This window comes from Chiloscyllium plagiosum, unplaced genomic scaffold (genome assembly GCF_037043375.1).
Source record: "Chiloscyllium plagiosum isolate Xiang-an unplaced genomic scaffold, Cpla_swu_hap1 HiC_scaffold_6, whole genome shotgun sequence".
In the NCBI taxonomy this organism is placed as follows: Eukaryota; Metazoa; Chordata; class Chondrichthyes; order Orectolobiformes; family Hemiscylliidae; genus Chiloscyllium; species Chiloscyllium plagiosum.
This window is the reverse complement of record NW_028270144.1, coordinates 3,096,046-3,112,597: the sequence shown is the minus strand read 5'-3', so window position 1 is coordinate 3,112,597 and position 16,552 is coordinate 3,096,046. Positions and strand designations below refer to the sequence as shown.

The window sequence follows — 16,552 nt, the reverse complement described above, 5'->3', positions numbered from 1 at the left end:
GACCATTAAATTGTGTGTTCATTAAACTATTTGGTATGACATGTTTAATGAAAACTACAAAAAGTAGAGTATTTAAGTTTACCTTGGCAATATTGAGAATTGTGAAAATAATATACAGACTGACATACCAATGGAAAAGAAATGAGTTTATTACAAATTTTGTTAACTTTTCTTCCAGTTTCTAAATCACAAACCTTTATTTTGAAACAAACAGTGACTGTTTGCAACATTCAGGAATAGAGTTAAAAATCACACAACACCAGGTTATAGTCCAACAGGTTTATTTGGAAGCACTACTTTTCGGAGTGCTGCTTCTTCATCAGGTAGTTGACAACCATTTGTGGGTCTCAAGCTCACAAGAATGGCCAGCAGGAATACAAAAGCAGTAACTTCGTAATTGCCCACCCATTAGTGGCAGTGGACTGGCAGCACCCGATGTGGCCTCCTATACATTGGGGAGACAGGCCGCCTACTTGCGGAATGTTTCAGAGAACACCTCTGGGACACCCGCACCAACCAACCCAATAGCCCCGTGGCTGAACACTTTAACTCCCCCTCCCACTCCGCCAAGGACATGCAGGACATGCTGGAGGAAGAGCGACTCATCTTCTGCCAAGGAACCCTCCAACCACAGGGGATGAATACAGATTTCTCCAGCTTCCTCATTTCCCCTCCCCCCACCTTTTCTCAGTCCCAATCCTCGGACTCAGCACCGCCTTCTTGACCTGCAATCTTCTCCCCGACCTCTCCGCCCCCACCCCCTCTCCGACCAATCACCCTCACCTTAACCTCCTTCCACCTATCACATTCCCCAATTCCCTCCTCCCTACCTTTTATCTTAGCCTGCTTGGCACACCCTCCTCATTCCTGAAGGGCTTATGCCTGAAACGTCGATTCTCCTTCTCCTTTGATGCGGCCTGACCTGCTGCGCTTTTCCAGCAACACATTTTTAAGCTCTGATCCCCAGCATCGGCAATCCTCACTTTCTCCTGCCTGCCCATGCTGTCAGTTAACCAATGTATGTCAGTACACATTTTCACTATAAGTTTTGGTTCTTGTAAAAATTCCCTGGCTGGTACCTTTGATTCCTAACTGAACCTAATTCAGCTCTGATCAAGCTGTGTTACAGAACTGTATAGTTATATGTTCTAATTAATATTGATAATTTGCTACATATTGCTGTGTCTTATCAGCAGCATCCTGATCTCAATTATTCAATTTTTTATGTGTATAGGGGGCATGGTGGCTCAGTGTTAGCACTGCTGCCTCACAGTGCCAGGGACCCAGGTTCGATTCCAGCCTCGGGTGACTGTCGGTGTGGAGTTTGCACATTCTCCCCATGTCTGCGTGGATTTCCTCTAGGTGCTCTGGTTTCCTCCCACAATCCAATGGTATGCAGATCAGGTGAATTGGCCAAGCTAAATTGCCCATAGTGTTAGGTGCATTAGTCAGGGGTAAATGTAGGATATGTGCCGGTTGTTGGGCCAAAGGGCCTGTTTAAATACTGTAGGGAATCTAATCTAATATATTTAATTGGTATCTCTAATGCCAGAATTCTTCAACATTGCTGAGACAATCTCTAAGTCAATCTTTATCTGCAGTTTCAGATAAACAACAAATGTTTAGTGCCTCTCTCCCCATATTAATAATTTTAATGGATTTGACATAGCTGAAGTGTTGTATTTGGAAGTTTGGAAGCTCTCTCTCTCCTGTTACAGCAAAAAGCTGAAGTTATTTCTGCTGGCAGAATCACGTGAGGTAGTTTACTTTGCTGACTTTGCCTTTGTCAAGGGTGTGTTCATGGAATGTTACTATATTAGAACAGTTGCTGTTTAATAATTAAATAATATGTTATTCAGTTAAGTTTTCCAATAGAGTTAAAGTTATATCAACTCTTCTTTCTTTAATTTGTACTTTAACTGGGGTTAAGAATAAAGTGTGTTTTGCTTAATGCTGAGTAGTATGACCAATTGAATTACATCTGGAACACAGCACCTTGCACTCGCCTGTAAAACAAGATAGAAGTGAAGGTCTAGGCTATCTCCTTGACATATTTGCAGCGTGTTTGTCTGGGCCATTAGAAAGTTCAGAGTAGTTTGCTGAAAAGGCACATGGACTTGTATCATTGTGCTGTGACCATTCTGTGGGAGGGGGGTAGGGAGCTCACCCTGTTTTGGAGTTCTCTCCCTCACTCATGTGATCTGTCTCACAAACTTACACTCTTACTCACTCAGTGTCAGAAAGAGGAGTGTGTGAGAGAGACATTCTCTTTGCTGTTTTAGCAAATAGACACAAACTTCTCAAGTTTCACTTTGTGACTTTGCCTTGTCATCCTTTCTAGTACGCTGGAGAACTTTAGTGCATTCTTTCCATTATAACCTTTTTTACTTGACTCAAAATGACACTAGTAATGACAATTACAAACCAATTAAGGTTCTGTAGAATTCCAGTATTACTTCCACTTCTCTCGCTCTTGGACAATCAGATCTTGAGCACTGGAACTGAAAAAAAATAGTCTTGGAGCTTAGCTTGCTGTGTCTCCACAATTGCTGCCTGACCCATTGTGATTTCCAGCATTTGTTGTTTTCAGAATAAATTCCAGCATCTGCGGTAATCTGCTGGAAATCTGCAGGAGAGGCATGGCCATTGCAGACCTGTCTGCAAGCAAATGGAGCCCACTTAAGAGACAGCAGAGTAGCTAAAGCCCTGACCTAGTGATGAGTACTATCTACACCACTCTGCTCCAAGGCCCTGATTCTGATAAATCCATAACACTTATAATTCACTGCAAATCCTTGCAAGTTGGGCGACGTGGTGGCTCAGTGGTTAGCATTGCTGTCTCACACGCCAGTGACCTAGATTTGATTCCAACCTTGGGTGACCCTCTGTGTGGAGTTTGTACATTCTCCTGTGTCCTGCGTGGGTTTCCTCCAGGTGCTCTAGTTTCTCCCACAGTCCAAAATGTGCAAGTTAGGTGGATTAGCCATGGGAAATTGTCCATAGTGGTCAAGGATGTGCAGGTTAGGTGGATTAACCATGGGAAATGCAGGGTTGCAGGGATAAGGTGGGGGGGGGGTGGGTCTGAGTGGGATGCTGTTTGCAGGGTTGGTGTGAATTTGATGGGTTGAATGGTCTGCTTCCACAATGTAGGGATTCTATCATTCTAATTGTTCCTCCATTTTTCCCACTAGTTGTTTGCTTGCTAATTACATTGAGTAAAATGATACGGTTATCAATTCCAAGCTTTTATTCAAATTCAAATTGTGTCATCAAGCCCGCTGCAATATTTCTGTTTCCAGCACAGTTCTTGGCTGAAACTGCCTGAGCAACTCTCCTGAGCGTTCTACATCCCGGGAGAAAGTGAGGGCTGCAGATGCTAGAGATCAGAGTAGAGAGTGTGGTGCTGGAAAAGCAGAGCAGGTCAGGCAGCATCCGAGGAGCAGGAAAAATCGACATTTCGGGCCGGAGCTTTTCATCAGAAAAAGCCCCTGATGAAGGCTTCTTGCCCGAAACGTCGATTCTCCTGCTCCTCAGATGCTGCCTGACCTGCTGTGCTTTTCCGGCACCCCATTCTATATCCAGGTATATTTAGATCTACTCCTACCTTATTTAAGGTAAGTTTTCATTATTGCCATAGCAATGTATTTCTACATTAGTATCACCATCTGTGACTGGATGTATTCTGGAGATTTAATGAAATGATATTCAGTCATTGATCCTGCAACATATCTGCCTCAAAAGAACCTATCCTTTTCTCACTTATTGGAAATAGACCGTATTTTACTTGATTAAATGATGATTGATTAATCAAAAAGCCATTCATAATCCATCTCCAATATGTTTCTTCCAAGAAAACAACAGCATACCAAATTGATAAATAAGATGCACAATTATTCTAATACCTGAGGAGTTTTCTCTAGAAATGTTCCAGCAGAATGCTCAAGATAATCTTCATCTTTTTTTAAGATTCCAGAGCAATGCTGACAGCTGGCACCCCTCTTCCACATGGCTATTTGTAGCTGCAGCTCCCAATGTTATTTATTTATTACATTGGAGTATTCATCTGGATCCACATTAATCTAATCTCTACAGAAATAGATAGGTTTTAGAATGGGTTTCAGAAACATCAATCATATTCAAATAGTGGAACTGACTTGACAGGTCAAATGGTTTAGTTCTGCTCACATGTCTTTTGGTCTAATTTAGATAATATGATTCTCTCTCTTACTTTCATCCCCATGAATTACAATTTTTTATTTCCTGTGTTTTTCTCTATTATCGCCTGGTTCTGACATCCCTGCCAAATATCACTAGCAAACTGCCCTACAAGGAAACTCTCCACGGATCAGGTGCAAGCCCACCAACCGGTACTGGTTCTTTCCCATAACGTCCTAATGTCCCAGGACTCTGAAAGTTGCATCTTTAACATCTGTCCAAACGTGCAAACATCTGCTCTATCTACCTATTTCTGTACTGACTTCCATGTAGCTCTAGAAGTATACTGGAAATTACTACCTTTGAGGTCCTACTTGCTAGTTTTATTCATAGCTCCCTAAACTCTGAATACAGATCATCCCTCTTTCTATGTTGTTGATAACAACCTGGGCCATTAACTTCACCAACCCCCTCACCCCTTACTTCTCTGCAGCTGCTTAGCGCTCGCCTTGACCCTTGCACCAGATGGCAGCATACATCCTGTAAATACTTTAACTACTGAATCCATTATCACCTTCCAATCTTCCTCCTGCCCCCTTGTACAGCTAAACCAGTTACAGTATTAGAGATGTACAGCACGGAAACATACCGTTCGGTCCAACTCATCCATGCCGACCAGATATCCTAAATTAACCTAGTCCCATTTGCCAGCACTTGGCCTACATCCCACTAAACCTTCCTTCTTCATATGCCCATCCAGATGCCTTTTAAAGTTGTAATTGTATCAGCCTCCACCACTTCCTCTGGCAGCTCATTTCTGCATGAAAACGTTGCCCCTTATATTGTCACACAGCTGGTTCCTTTTTTCTAAAAGCTGTTGCTTTTCTCAAGGATACTGTGTCCTTGGTTTTTTTCAGAGGGGTCATAAACAGGCTGGGCTCCGATTAGACTAGTTTGGTACAGAGACAAAAAAGATTTTGAGAGGCCTTTTGTTTATATGTAAACAGATGAGACTTCAGGTCAAAGTGGTCATGTTTTAGAAGTGACCTGTATAATGGAAGAGGAGTGGTCAGTTCTCTAGCTGAGCAGTTCAGTCCAGTCCAGAACGAGTTGAGAGTTCAGCTTTGAAGCTGTGTGAACAGGCTTTCTCTCCTTCCGCCCTTCTAACGTCAAACTGTAAGCATTTGTTCCCTTTGTACTGTGTTTTAAAGGGGGTTTGCTTATTGGGACTGTTGTGTAAATTTGGAACAGCATAATTAAGTCTACTTTGGATAGACTGAGTTCTGTAGGAGTTCTTTATTCTGTTCTTTGTGTTTTATTGTGTAATTTTGTGAATAAATCTTTGTCTGTTTTAAAACCTGGTAGTCAACCTCATTAACTTACTCCAGGTAATTTTCACTGTACACTCACTGAAACAAATTGCAAAGTTATGGTCTGGGCTGCATGCTAAAGAATATTTTGAATGGTCTGGCCTAGTCCATAGCATAACCTATTTTAAATCTTTCCTCTCTCACCCTAAACCTATGTCCTTTTGTTCTGGACTTCCCCATACCAAGGAAAAGTCCTTGTCTATTCACCCTATCCATGCCCCTCATGATTTTATAAAACTCTATAAGGTCACCCCTCAGCCTCCGAAGCTCCAGGGAAAACAGCCCCAGCCTATTCAGCCTCTGCCTATAGCCGAAACCCTCCAATCCTGGCAACATCCTTGTAAATCTTTTATGAACCCTTTCAAATTTCATCACATCTTTTCTATAGGAAGGAGACCAGAATTGCACACAATATTTCCAAAAGTGGCCTAACCAATGTCCTATACGACAATATAATGACCTCCCAACTTATGTACTCAGTGCTCTGACCAATAAAGGAAAGCATACTAAGTGCCTTCTTCACTGTCCTATGTACCTGAGACTCCTTTTTCAAAGAGTTATGAACCTGCACTCCAAGGTCTCTTTGTTCAGCAACACTCCCCAGCGCCTATCCATTAAGTGTATAAGTCCTGCTCTGATTTGCCTTTCCCAAATGCAGGACCTCACATATATCTAAATTAAAAACCATCCCACTCCTCGGCCTATTGGCCCATCTGATCAAGATCCTGTTGTAATCTGAGGTAACTTTCTTTGCTGTCCACTACATCTCCAATTTTGGTATCTGCAAATTTACTAACAAAACCTCCTAAGCTCGCATCCAAATCATTTATATAAATGATGAGAAGCAGTGGATCTAGCACCGATCCTTGTGGCACTCCACTGGTCACAAGCCTCCAGTCTGAAAAACAACCCTCCACCACCACCCTCTGTCTTCTACCTTCAAGCAGTTCAGCATTCCATAAGATCTAATCTTGCTAACCAGTCTTCCATGAGCACCTTGTCGAATGCCTTCCTGAAGTCCATATAGATCACGCCCACTGCTCTACCCTCATCAATCCTCTTCATTACTTCTTCAAAAAACTCAATCAAGTTAATGAGACATGATTTTCCACAGTGCATGAATGATGTATAGCTCTGCATAGGATGCCAATAAGGGATTAAATGTGAAATTGTGCCAAGTTGGGTCAATACAACATTAATGTCTTTAACCTTCACGGACATCTGTTGAGGTGATTTACTGAAAGGAAGAGGGCAAAGTTGGTGTAAAATGAGGGATTTTTAGTAGGTTGACCGTGGGCTAAAGGTCTATTAACTGTCCAGATCCTGTGTTAGAAAATAGCAGATGGCAGAGCATAATCAACACACAGTCACAGTGTAGAAATCAAACGTTGGTTCTCTTCCCTCCCTGCATCCTTTAATACGTCAACTCTGATAAAACAGGGACAGTTAAGTCTCAAAGATGATTTAAAAAGAGTAAACTGGAGCACACTGTTAGAAGCCACTTTAGATTACAGATTGTGACCATGCTTTGAGTGTACACATGAGGTTTGTTTGGCAGGGCCGTTGGAATGCAAAACTCGAAGCTGTTCTGGCTTGGCCAGAGTGTAAGCATAGCTGATGATTCTGCAGGCCAGGGGACAGGAGGCATATTGGATCAGCCTTTTGAATGGCGGAGCAGGCTGGAGGGGCTGAACAGCTGACTCCTTTTCTTATTTCTTGTCTTAACACTTCAAATCTGTTTTCAAACTACTGCAAGTTTGTTTTATCAATAGTACATATCATCTATATCATATAATGAACATATTGATTGCTAAGTTTTGGCAAGCATAATCATTGGACAATTCTACAGATACAAAGCAATAAAAGTAAAGTAAAACAATTTTTCCATAAAACAACTTAGAAGAATTATTGAAACACAGATTCAAATACCCAGAATCTGGATCAAAACTTTGTAACTGCCTCGCTAACAGCATTACGGATGTATTTGTACCGACACAACATTGACTGGAGCAGTTCAAGAAAGTAGCTCACCGCCCACTCTCAAGAATAGTTTAGGCCTAGCGAGAAATCGAAGTTCGAAACTTTTACAGCAACTTAAAACTAAATCTGCAAAATGTTTAATTTAAATTGTTTATTTTTTCTGCATTATTAACAAGTTGGAAGTGGATGAAAATTAATAATACTGTTTACTAACTAGATGCGGTTGACAATTGACTTATTTAAGTTGATCAATGAGTGGCATCTGAGTTGGCGAATGATAGAGCATCAGTTCATGTGATGCTTTTCGTGGAGGTGGTACTAACAGCTAAATTGATTGACCATGCAGAAGTTGAAGGATTTCGCCTTAATCGAAACGGTGTGTTTCTTAATTGTTTTCAACAAATTCTGAATATGTCGAGCTGCTGCTCTGTTATTTTTCTGCTGTGGGTTATTTGGAAGTTGTGAACTGAACTGGGGTTGGGTGATCACATTATTCCTTATCGGGGTTTCAGTTTTAATATTTAATGTGCTCCAATTGCTCGTTTGCAAACTCCAAACAGCCGCTGCCTTCGTTGTGTCTGTAAGATGATGCAGCTGGCGATTGAAGACCAGAACTTATTGAACTGTCCCCAGCCAAACCTAAAACTCAATCCCTCAGCCAAGCACGTTCATAGTACTCAAGGTTATTTATTTGACTTGCGAGCGTTGAAACCTACCGTATTAGAGGTAAAAACAATAACTGAGGACGCTGGAAACCAGATTCTGGATTAGTGGTGCTGGAAGAGCACAGCAGTTCAGGCAGCATCCAAGAGGCAGCGAAATCGATGTTTCGGGCAAAAGCCCTTCATCAGGAATACAAGCAGAGAGCCTGAAGCGTGGAGAGATAAGCTAGAGGAGGGTGGGGAGAAAATAGCATAGAGTACAATGGGTGAGTGGGGGAGGGGATGAAGGTGATAGGTCAGAGAGGAGAGGGTGGAGTGGATAGGTGGAAAAGGAGATAGGCAGGTAGGACAAGTCCGGACAAGTCATGGGGACAGTGCTGAGCTGGAAGTTTGGAACTAGGGTGAGGTGGGGGAAGGGGAAATGAGGAAACTGTTGAAGTCCACATTGATGCCCTGGGGTTGAAGTGTTCCGAGGTGGAAGATGGGGCGTTCTTCCTCCAGGCGTCTGGTGGTGATGGAGCAGCGGTGAAGGAGGCCCAGGACCCCCATGTCCTTGGCAGAGTGGGAGGGGGAGTTGAAATGTTGGGCCACAGGGCAGTGTGGTTGATTGGTGCGGGTGTCCCAGAGATGTTCCCTAAAGCCCTCTGCTAGGAGGCGCCCAGTCTCCCCAATATAGAGGAGACCGCATCGGGAGCAACGGATACAATAAATAATATTGGTGGATGTGCAGGTAAAACTTTGATGGATGTGGAAGGCTCCTTTAGGGCCTTGGATAGAGGTGAGGGAGGAGGTGTGAGCGCAAGTTTTACAGTTCCTGCGTTGGCAGGGGAAGGTGCCAGGATGGGAGGGTGGGTTCTAGGGAGGCGTGGACCTGACCAGGTAGTCACGGAGGGAACGGTCTTTGCGGAAGGCAGAAAGGGGTGGGGAGGGAAATATATCCCTGGTGGTGGGGTCTGTTTGGAGGTGGCAGAAATGTCGGCAGATGATTTGGTTTATGTGAAGGTTGGTAGGGTGGAAGGTGAGCACCAGGGGCGTTCTGTCCTTATTACGGTTGGAGGGGTGGGGTGTGGACGAGATGCGTTGGAGGGCATCTTTAACCACGTTGGAAGGGAAATTGCGGTCTCTAAAGAAGGAGGCCATCTGCTGTGTTCTGTGGTGGAACTGGTCCTCCTGGGAGCAGATACGGCAGAGGGGGAGGAATTGTGAATATGGGATGGCATTTTTGCAAGAGGTAGGGTGGGAAGAGGTGTAATCCAGGCAGCTGTGGGAGTCGGTGGGTTTGTAAAAAATGTTAGTGTCAGGTTGGTCGTCATTAATGGAGATGGAGAGGTCCAGGAAGGGGAGGGAGGTGTCAGAGATGGTACAGGTAAATTTAAGGTCAGGGTGGAATGTGTTGGTGAAGTTGATGAATTGCTCAACCTCCTCGCGGGAGCACGAGGTGGCGCCAATGCAGTCATCAATGTAGTGGAGGAAGAGGTGGGGAACGGTGCCGGTGTAATTACGGAAGATCAACTGCTCTACGTAGCCAACAAAGAGACAGTCATAGCTCGGGCCCATACGTGTGCCCATTGCTACCCCTTTGGTCTGGAGGAAGTGGGAGGATTCGAAGGAGAAATTGTTAATGGTGAGGACCAGTTCGGCCAAACGAATGAGTGTGTCGGTGGAAGGATACTGTTGAGGATGTCTGGAGAGGAAAAAACGGAGGGCTTGGAGGCCCTGGTCATGGCGGATGGAGGTGTAGAGGGATTGGATATCCATGGTGAAGATGAAGCATTGGGGACCAGGGAAACGGAAGTCTTGGAGGAGGTGGAGGGCGTGGGTGGTGTCTCGAACGTATGTGGGGAGTTCCTGGACTGGGGGGATAGGACAGTGTCAAGGTAAGTAGAGATGAGTTCGGTGGGGCAGGAGCCTGCTGAGACAATGGGTTGGCCGGGGTGGTCAGGCTTGTGGATCTTGGGAAGGAAGTAGAAACGGGCAGTGCCGGGTTCCCAGACTATGAGGTTGGAAGCTGTGGGTGGGAGATCTCCAGATGTGATGAGGTTCTGTATGACCTGGGAGATGATGGTTTGGTGATGGGGGATGGGGTCATGGTCGAGGGGGCAGTAGGAAGAGGTGTCCTCGAGTTGGCGTTTGGCTTCAGCGGTGTAGAGGTCAGTGCGCCAGACCACTGCGCCCCCCTTTATCCTCTGGCTTGATGGTGAGGTTGGGATTGAAGCAGAGGGATTGGAGGGCTGCGCGTTGTGAGGGTGAGAGGTTGGAGTGGGGGAGGGGGGTAGACAGGTTGAGGCGGTTAATGTCCTGGCGGCAGTTGGAAATGAAGAGGTTGAGGGCAGGTAATAGGCCAGCGCGGGGTGTCCAGGTGGATGCAGTGTGTTGGAGGTGGGTGAAGGGGTCGTATTAGGTTTGGCCAGTTATAGATAAAAGTATGAATCAATATTGTAGTCCGTAAAGTAGTCCTGGTGGGACTCCACTTTCTCAGCTTTTGGTAATTAAAATCCAGCAGGGTTTTAGGAGTCCTTCAAACAGTGCCCCTCTAATTATTTTCCAATGCAACCCCATATTGATACTTCAAACCAAACGCTACCAAAACCATTTTTACATTTAGAATGTAATTAATAAAATCCATTGATTATAGGTCAAAATATAATATCATTAGTATTAATTTTTAAAAGTATTTTGTAAAAATGTTATTTTATGTACCCACCAATCCATTGCTTCATCAATGTCACTCTAACTCATGGAATTTGCTCAGAAAATACAGGTGCAGAATCCTTTAGCTAACTGCTCTCCCACTTATATAATGGACCCCTCCTCCTCCTCCCTCTCCACACATGAACACAAACTACATAATCAGGCCTTCACACCACCCACACACACAGCAACTCCCAATGAAGAGATGCAGCAGTTCTGATGGCCCAAAGCCAAGCTGGTGTGTTGTGGTGACCCGGAAGGGGACAAATTTAAATTGTCTTGCAAAGAAGGCAGACGATTTATTGGGAATTGATTTCTCCCCCTCAAGCAACTAGCTTATTTTACTTAATAATCTATGATGTGGAGGTGCTGGTGTTGGACTGAAGTGAACAATGTCTGAAGTTGGACAATGTTAGGTTATAGGCGAAAGTGAGGACTGCAGATGATGAAGATCAGAGTCAAGATTAGAGCGGTGCTGAAAAGGCACAGCAGGTCAGGCAGCATCCAAGGAGCAGGAAAATCAATGTTTCAGGCATAAGCCCTTCATCAGGAATGAGGCTGATTGTCTCTGGGAGCCTCCTGATACCACCCTGGAGTCTACCAGCCTCATTCCTGATGAAGGGCTCCTGCCCGAAACGTCGATTTTCCTGCTCCTTGGATGCTGCCTGACCTGCTGTGCTTTTCCCGCACCACTCTAATCCCAACATCAGGTTATAGTCCAACAGGTTTATTTGAAATCACAAGCTTTTGAAGCGTTGACCCTTTTTCAGGCTTGTGATTTCAAATACATTATTTGGTCTATAACCTGGTGTGGTCTGACTTCCGACCTTCAATAATCGAGCAAGTGAAGATCACAATGATATGACTTGGGGAGACAGACAGAGAGAGAGAGAGAGAGAGACTCAGAGCAGGGAGGGATTGGACACTGCCTTGCTCTCAGTTCCATAGCATGTCAAGGTTTAAAAAAAAGTCAAAATCACCTCATCACCAGAATTTTCCAACAAGCACCAAGACATGGCTTAGTTGCTGGTGAGAAGGGCACTCTACCTGTGAGGTACTTCATGTATGCATGGACTCTCTACTCCACTGCAAGTTGCCCTCGAAGCAGCTGCAGGGGGGCTGTGGGCAGGATGGTGACTGTCACACATTCTGGAATGTGTCTTTGCAGGGAAGCCTGGGGTAAAATGGTGATTTTTGTTCAGAGCAGTTCTGTGATGCAGGACTCTGCTTTATGAATTGTTCCCCAGGACTTGCATTGAGACAAACATTGACTTTGCACCAAGAGAAACATTGACTGCGTCTGGAAGACCATCAACTCAGTGAAAGACGTTCTCTGGTTTGCCTGAAATGTTTTGGTCTTCCAGAGCAAGGAGTTGATTTTGACCGAGTGTTGCAGACTGTCACATTCCAAGGTCCAGGACCATGTGCTGAGGGATGCATTAAAGCTTGGAGCAGCTGCTACTAAGGCGCAGTGGGGAAAGACCACCTTCTAGGGTCTTTCTGCTGAAGTTAAATAGGAGTCCATTGTGTTTTCGGACTCTGTACAAAAGACATCTTGCTAAAAATATCTTCTTTTATTTCTCTTTACTAAAAGTAAATCAAGTTTTGTGATCTTGCTTTTAATTCAAAAACAATAAAATGCATCATTTTAAGCATAAGTTGTTTGCATGTTACATGACTTAGTGCACTATAATAAGATATTGTGTGGTAGTATGTCAAAATAAATTTATGTTCTGGATCTTTTTTAGGTTCAATTTAAAATACCATTTGGTGAAAAAGTTCTGAATGCAATCTATACAGTACCAAATGTGCCTTTCACCTGTGGAGTAATTCTCACACATGGGGCAGGTGGTGACATGAATTTCCATCAACTAATATCTTTGTCGAAATTCCTTGCATCTAATGGGATCCTATGTGTGAGATTCACATGCAAAGGCCTCAATCTAGACTACAGAATTAGAGCTTACAGGGCAGTGATGGTAAGATTAAGTATTTGTTAATAAAACTCCAATGTTTTGTACCCTTGTTTTATCATTTCTCCCTCCTCCCTTAACAATATTAACCCAATCTTTGGTGCTATTCATGGGCTCCAGAAGCACATTTTACCATTCCATATTCAAATATGCACTTTGACAATCGAGGTCAGAAGATTAGCAATTGTGGGGTGACTAAGCAATTGTGGGGTGACTAAACCATTGTTGCTTTCATGCAATGCCCACATATGTTGCACTGGTCACAAGAAATGAGCAAGAATGGAAGCACTGATTGAGATTTCCTCTCTAATCCAAGGATGTCACAACTACTCTGGTTTAGAATGGCTAATTAAGTACAGATTGTTGATTAATTCTGGAGCATTTGTAGTTTGCATGTCTCAACTATACAATGAACTATTGGGCAACTCACTTAAGTCTTTAGAAAAAACATTTTTCCCTCACCATGAATTGCTATTCTACATTATAACTTGTTTCTCAACAACAATTATTGCAGGAATATCTGAAATCATCAACAGATTATGAAGTAAAAAGCTGGTTTCTAGGGGGTAAGCGAAATTTCCTTGTCATTAACATTGTTATCATTAGCAATTTCTACATTGAATTGAACATGTATGAAAAGTTGTTTTCTTCAAACATTGTAATCATCAGTGATACATATATGTAAACAATCGTTGTTTTCTAGGTCGATCCATGGGATGTAGAGCTGCTGCCTGTATTGTCAAGCAATGTAAGAACAGCCCTAATGAAGAACTTGTGCAAGGTCTCATTTGCCTGTCATACCCACTGCACCCACCAAAGCAGAAGAGTAAACTCCGAACAGAAGATCTGCTTTTGTTACGTCACCCAGTCTTTCTAATTTCTGGATCAGCAGATGAAATGTGTGAGAAAGTGAGTTACAGTGAAATAATTTTCCTGACTAATAGAAGTAGTGAGGATGTTAATAGACTGCTGTGGATTAATTTGATAGCGATAGTTTCAATGGAAATATAACTGAATCAAGTGTGCTTAAATCAGATTGATCAATGTCTGAGAGTGAATAACATAAGTTGATCCAGCTTTTTAAATAGTAATAAAGTTTAATTATGCTTCCTTTCTCTATTATCCACAATGTTTTGTGACATTTTACATAGTGCCATTAAAAGATAAATTTTGATAGGTCTGGCATCCTTAATACCAGGAGCAGGTTCAGTGCCTTAACATGAGATTTGTCTGGAGATACAAGTGTCATTACTAATAGTAATCTGAAAAATGAAGGATGCTTAATAATTGAGAGAACTTAATTGTTGCAGATTAAGTATTTTATAAAGTAATTTTTATACTGAAAAGAGAAGCAATCATAAGAATGTTTGAGTAAGTAATCAGAATGCAGGTTTCAATGTGATATGCTAATTTTATTTACTGTATTATTATACCCATTAGACTGTTATATTGAGATAGTATCTGTATCTAATTATGAGTTTACAATTATTGGTATCTGTAGGATTTATTGGAAGGCATACTGAACCAAATGTCAGTGGCTGTCAAAGTCCATTGGGTGGAAGGAGCTAACCATGGAATGGAAGTTAAAGGAAGAACAAGAGAAGATATCATGGCTGAGATTAACACTGAGGTGCTTTCATGGATTCATGAAACGGTTCAAGAAAAATAAGATTGGTGTAGTCATAGATGTAACTGAGTGTATCTAACTTGCAATATGGATGTGAATAATTCGAAATTTCCAACGCCAAATATTGGACAGGATTTTTTTTAACTCAATTATTGATTGAGAAATTAATTTGACTTAATTAACAATGTCTGACCATTTAAACAAAATGTTAATGCAATCTATACATTGGGTTTCTCTATGGGCATTCAAAACATATGTCAGCAACTTTATTATTAAGATATTCACTTATACATGCCATTGAATAACTACATTGCAAACGAGTTTAAACACACTTTAAAATTAGGCTCAAACCTCATTATAAAATTAGAATGTCATGGAAAATGTAAATAATTATAAAACAGTAGAAAAATAAAATTCAAAGCAAAGGGTTGGGTTTCCGTTTTTATTGGTAATTATCTGTGTTAAATTATACTCCGGGATGGATACAGTATTTACTTTTAGCTTCTAAATTAAGCTATACCGGGAGTGGGTGGGGTAATCACTTTTAACTCCTTTGTTCACATTGCCATTTTTTTCACCTCTCGTTTTCTGCTTGTGTTTGTAGTGTGGCCCTAACCAGGAGGAGTTAAGAAGGTGGTTGGAATATCTAGATCCCCATCTAAGGGCAGTTTAAGCCCATTTTGGTATTTAACTTCCCCGATTGCCATATTGGCAACAGGGCAGGAAATAGGGTTTTGGGGTGTGTAGGCACCTCCTCTGAGTGGGAGGTAAATTCTCCTATTCAGTGCCATTCTCCCCTACATCAAAGACATCTCAGAAATCACTGCCAGACTACTCAGACCTTTTGGCATCCTGGTAGCCCACAAACCCACCAACACATTAAAACAGCAGCTAATGAATTTGAAAGACCCCATACAGACAATAAGCAAAACTAATGTCATTTACAAAATACCTTGCAAGAACTGTAAAAAACACTGCATTGGACAAACAGGCAGAAAACTAGCCACCAGGATACATGAACATCAACTAGCCACAAAAAGACATGACCCACTCTCACTGGTGTTCTTACATTCAGATGAGGAAGGACATCACTTCGACTGGGACAACACATCCATCCTAGGGCAAGCCAAACAGAGACACACCTGAGAATTTCTAGAAGCATGGCATTCCAACTGGAACTCTATCAACAAACACCTTGATTTGGACTCCATTTACCACCCTCTGAGAAAAAAAACCCAGGAAATGACATCACCTCAGGAAATGACATTACCAACCCAAGGAAACCTAAACACATAAATGGAAAGGGGGTCACTAACACCAGTGCTTCACTGGAGGCTCACTGATGATGTTACCTAGTATGCTGACGAAATGTCTAAAAACGAACCTTCCAGCTCAGTGAGCAAACTTGCATCCAGAACCTCAACCTGAGCTGCAAATCTTCTCAAAACCCGCTAGTGCCATTGGCATTTTATATGTGGTTCTGATTTTTGGTATTTGATGTACATAGTTTTTTTAACTTTTGTAGGTTTGTTCGTTGTAGCTGTTTTAGTTTGTGTAGTTTTTATGTTCTGTGGATTTTCTTTCATTGCGGCTCAGCAATTTGTAATTAGAGTTCTTCTCTAAATGTTGCGACAGAATGTTATGGCCAGTGATGTGATTAAATGGTGTACCTGGAAATATTAAGGTGAGTCACTTACCAGTCAAGAGAAAAAGGTACTCTCAGGAGATGCACTTGGATAATAGGGAACATTTGAAACTGCAGCAGAATGGGTATGATCGGGTTTATTTCTCATCCTTTAATACTTGGAGTCGGGGTCATACTTGTTAGGAGGAATTATTCATTTAGGTTACTAGAGTGTGTTAAAGACACATCAGGAGATTTGAATCCTTAAAACTTTGATAAATGGAGAAGAATACAGTATTTTAAATGTTTCCTGTCCCTTGGCCTACCCCCTCAAACTCCCGGTAGATGCATTCTCTAAACATATTAGTCTTACATCTCGGCATATTATCATAGGGGAGGATTTTAATTGTCTTATGGATCCCAAGGTAGACAGATTTCCCAAGGTCCCTGATACCCTCTTTACAATCTAA

General features: G+C 42.4%; 1 protein-coding gene across 1 annotated transcript; it reads left to right on the top strand.

Annotated features, from left to right (window-relative positions):
- Positions 1 to 7,801: 7,801 nt before the first annotated feature.
- Positions 7,802 to 14,885, top strand: tex30 (testis expressed 30). The gene is made up of 5 exons (XM_043691146.2): positions 7,802 to 7,881; positions 12,607 to 12,837; positions 13,346 to 13,397; positions 13,535 to 13,740; positions 14,333 to 14,885. The coding sequence occupies exons 1-5, from the start codon at positions 7,846 to 7,848 to the stop codon at positions 14,498 to 14,500; spliced, it is 693 nt and encodes a 230-aa protein (XP_043547081.2). The 5' UTR covers positions 7,802 to 7,845; the 3' UTR covers positions 14,501 to 14,885.
- Positions 14,886 to 16,552: the final 1,667 nt, after the last annotated feature.

Bases quoted from the DNA above. Each gene is read 5' to 3' on its own strand.
- tex30 (XM_043691146.2), top strand. From the start codon at position 7,846: ATGCAGAAGTTGAAGGATTTCGCCTTAATCGAAACG. The intron at 7,882-12,606 runs GTGTGTTTCTTA...GATCTTTTTTAG, and splicing joins ATTTCGCCTTAATCGAAACG to GTTCAATTTAAAATACCATT. The intron at 13,741-14,332 runs GTGAGTTACAGT...TGGTATCTGTAG, and splicing joins CAGATGAAATGTGTGAGAAA to GATTTATTGGAAGGCATACT.